The sequence below is a fragment of the Gavialis gangeticus genome, unplaced genomic scaffold (assembly GCF_001723915.1).
Source record: "Gavialis gangeticus isolate Ggan-Ray unplaced genomic scaffold, GavGan_comp1, whole genome shotgun sequence".
Classification (NCBI taxonomy): Eukaryota; Metazoa; Chordata; order Crocodylia; family Gavialidae; genus Gavialis; species Gavialis gangeticus.
In genome coordinates, this window is record NW_017729019.1 from 6,459,856 (window position 1) to 6,460,779 (window position 924).

Here is a 924-nt window from a genome sequence, read left to right on the forward strand (position 1 = left end):
GGGAGTCAGGGGCTATGGCAAGAGCCAGGTTGGGTCCCAGCTTCCCTGGATCCTTGAGCCGTTCTTGTGACCTGGCTCTGCCTCATGGCAGGGACCAGAGCAACAGGGAGCACCCTTGACCCCCCCACTGGGAAAAGCTAGGAACTGCCCTCACAGCCAACTCCTGCCCCATCACCCCCACAACACCCTTTGCTGGGTGAGAATAACACGGGGCTTCCATAGATTGCCCTAACCTGCACCTCATCTTTTTCCTGCAGGAAGGTGAAGATGCAGGGACACTTCAAGGGGCTGATGAAGGGAGCCCAGCCCGGCATCCAGGCTGGGCGCAGACACCACCTCACTTGTGAAGTGAGGCCTGCCGGCCCCCTGCCCCCCACCAGATGTGCAGCCCTGAGCGTGGTGGCCCCCGGCCTTGACCTCTGCTCAGTGCCACAGGGGGTGGCATGTGCATGAGTGTTTGTGCGACCGGGTCTGTGTGGGCAGAGCCCACAGAGCGGGGAGCAATAAATACGATTCCACCCGGACTGATCGATTGCTCATCGTCCTTCTGGTGCACTAACCCCTTCGATCGGAGACCACGCGCTTGTGGAGAGACCAAAGGGCCAGGACACGCTGCGTGCCCAGGGGATCCTGATGGTCTTTCCCCTGGGATCACCCGGCACAGGGGTGCAGTCCCGGCTGGGCTGCTTTTGAATTTCTCTTCCTCAATCTGTGCCTGGGCCTGAGAGGGCGGCAGGTGAACCAGGCCTTGTCCGGGGCAGCACATCGCAGAGCCGTGGGGCTGGCTGGGACCTGCAGGGTCACCTCCAGTCCCAGCCCTGCCACAGGCAGGATCAGCCCTGTCCAAACCAGCCCAGACAAACCCGTGTTCAACCTCTGCGCCACATGCCACAGCCCGACACCCCCCAGACACCCATCCCCCAC

The 924-nt window shown here is 62.3% G+C and overlaps 1 protein-coding gene across 1 annotated transcript in view; it reads left to right on the forward strand.

Annotated features, from left to right (window-relative positions):
• LOC109295215 (RRP12-like protein) overlaps positions 1-524 on the forward strand; it is a 25,011-nt gene extending 24,487 nt beyond the window's left edge. Inside the window, exon 27 of the mRNA XM_019513923.1 lies at positions 258-524. Coding sequence (XP_019369468.1) covers positions 258-347 — 90 coding nt within the window. The 3' untranslated portion in view covers positions 348-524. The remainder of the gene's footprint in view (positions 1-257) is intronic.
• The last annotated feature ends 400 nt before the right edge of the window (positions 525-924 follow it).